The sequence below is a fragment of the Nelumbo nucifera genome, chromosome 1 (assembly GCF_055504915.1).
Source record: "Nelumbo nucifera cultivar China Antique chromosome 1, China Antique-T2T, whole genome shotgun sequence".
Taxonomy (NCBI): Eukaryota; Viridiplantae; Streptophyta; class Magnoliopsida; order Proteales; family Nelumbonaceae; genus Nelumbo; species Nelumbo nucifera.
Genome location: NC_142649.1, coordinates 208,711,580 through 208,714,105, shown reverse-complemented (window position 1 = coordinate 208,714,105; position 2,526 = coordinate 208,711,580). Strand labels below are relative to the sequence as shown.

The 2,526-nt window shown below is 47.8% G+C and overlaps 1 protein-coding gene across 1 annotated transcript; it reads left to right on the top strand.

Annotated features, from left to right (window-relative positions):
* The first annotated feature begins 624 nt into the window (after positions 1-624).
* LOC104585613 (uncharacterized) lies at positions 625-2,171 on the top strand. The gene has a single exon (XM_010242547.3). The coding sequence runs from the start codon at positions 656-658 to the stop codon at positions 2,003-2,005; it is 1,350 nt and encodes a 449-aa protein (XP_010240849.2). The 5' UTR covers positions 625-655; the 3' UTR covers positions 2,006-2,171.
* The last annotated feature ends 355 nt before the right edge of the window (positions 2,172-2,526 follow it).

Genomic DNA, 2,526 nt, shown 5'->3' with positions numbered 1-2,526 from the left:
TATTGGAGAAGGGGCTATGACCACATGAATCTGGCCCCATATTTTTTCATAGAAAATATTCTTATCCCGTATATATTTAAATGGGCTGTGATGCAAAGAAGGCAACAAAGCCATGATTTAATTACATATTATTGCCATTGAAAGTAAGGCTGAGTTTGGAAGGAATACAAATGCAAATATGCAGAGTGCAAAATCTTATATTTTGTATATATTTACGCTGTACATATTTGCATTTGTACTGCTTCCAAAATGAGCTTAAGGGATAAAAACATGAGTGTCTCTTGTTCCATAATCTAGATAGCAAATTTAGTGTGAACGGGGTTCAACTAAAGTCCCCATCAATCACCAACTAGATAACAAGGAAAAGAAGGGCCTATGCTATGGAAACTTTGGGCATAAAAAGAAAATGGAGATCCTATATGGACGACAGCAAAATCACACTTAGTAAGTATACTATTGTGAGTTGGGGAATATTGTGTGTGTGTGTGTTGGTAGTATTGGGCCACCAGTGGGGAGCACAATCTCCATCTGCATGTGCCTCAACCACTCCTGTCCGGAGCCAACAACGCGGTATTGGACCCCCTATATTTCCTTATAAATACCGAACCTGTCTTTCTTTCGCATTCCATGGTTTTGTAACTTAAAGACATCTTCTATGGCTACTTGTAGAATTTTCAGCGTTATTTTCTTTGTTTTGTTATGTGTAGGCATATGTTCTGCTGCTAGAGCCCTCCTTACTTTCGAGGAAGGAACAGGCTATCCTGGCTATGGCAATGGCCATGGCATTGGTGGTGGCTTGGGCTATGGTGGCGGAGGTGGTGCTGGTTATGGGGGAGGAGTTCCAGGAGGCTATGGGGGTGGTGGAGGCTCTGGCAGTGGTGCTGGCTACGGAGCCGGCGTGGGAGAACATGGTTTTCCTGGTTATGGTGTAGGGTATGGTAGTGGTGGAGGTGGAGGTGGAGGTGCTGGTTATGGCGCTGGTGGAGAACATGGAGGTGGCTATGGTGGTGGTGGCGGTGGTGGTAGTGGTGGTGGTGGTGGTGCTGGCTATGGTGCTGGAGAAGAACATGGTGCCGGTTATGGTAGTGGAAGTGGTAGTGGTGGTGGCATTGGCTATGGTGCTGGAGGAGAACATGGCGGAGGTCATGGTGGTGGTGGTGGTAGTGGTGGTGGGGTTGGCTATGGTGCTGGAGGAGAAGGAGGTGCCGGCTACGGCAGTGGAAGTGGTAGTGGTGGTGGCATTGGCTATGGCGCTGGAGGAGAACATGGTGGGGGTTATGGTGGTGGTGGTGGTAGTGGTGGTGGGGTTGGCTATGGTGCTGGTGGAGAGCATGGAGGCTATATACCTTACTATGGTGGCTATAGTGGTGGAGCAGAACATGGGAGTGGGTATGGTAGTGGTAGTGGGAGTGGTGGTGGTGGTGGCTATGGTGCTGGTGGAGAGAACGGCGGGGGTTATGGAGGTGGTGGAGGATCTGGTGGTGGTTCTGGCTATGGTGCTGGAGGAGAACACGGTAGTGGCTATGGCAGTGGTAGCGGCAATGGTGGTGGTGCTGGCTATGGTGCCGGTGGCGGTGGAGAGCATGGTGGTGGATACAATAGTGGTGGCTATGGTTCAGGAGAACATGGAGGTGGTTATGGCAATGGTGGTGGTAATGGCGGTGGTGCTGGTGAAGAGCAAGGTGATGGTTACGGTAATACCGGAGGAACTGGCTATGGCATTGGAAGTAAACATGGTGGTGGCTATGGAGGTGGTGGAGGAAGTGGGGGAGGTGGTGGCATTGGCTATGGTGCAGGAGGAGAGCATGGAGTTGGCCACGGTAGTGGTAGTGGAACTGGTGGAGGTTCAGGATATGGAGCTGGTGGTGAACATGGTGCTGGTTATGGCGGCGGTGGTGGCGGTGGCTCCGGAGGTGGTGCTGGTTATGGAGCAGGTGGGGAACATGGAGGCGGATATGGAAGTGGAAGTGGTGCAGGAGGAGGTCATGGTGGCTACGTTCCATGAGAATGGCTTCAAATTGGCCAGTCAAGTTATCACTCTCCTTACAAATAGGAGGAGTGTGATAGTAATAATAAACTTAGAGTATTGGTACAAATATATTGTGAGCAAGAACTTATCAGCGAAATTAGGTGTCTTAATTAAATAAGATGCTATCTTCTTGTCGTCGCCTCGTCGATGTATTTACGTGTGATGGTCTTGATTCTTGGGCTCTTGGGTACCCTTTTGAGAGTCCTTAATTTGCATGGAACGTTTGAATTAATGCTAAATGTCTGTCGTTTTTTAATGGAGACTATATATGTTCTTTCGGTTTTGTTTTTATTTTGTCTTTTGTTTTGGAGAATGTTCTAACTTCCTTTTCAGTTATTAAGTATTGTGTTGTACTTAATTTTCAATAGTTGGTTGGTGAGCAAGAACCAAGAACAGGGTGCCTACTGTACTGATGATAGCTTCTCTGTCACTTCTTCTGTCTTCTATTACAGTAATACTGTCTTGCTTTTAGCGCGCATGAGCTAGGAAACTAACTG

Bases quoted from the DNA above. Each gene is read 5' to 3' on its own strand.
- LOC104585613 (XM_010242547.3), top strand. From the start codon at position 656: ATGGCTACTTGTAGAATTTTCAGCGTTATTTTCTTTGTTTTGTTATGT.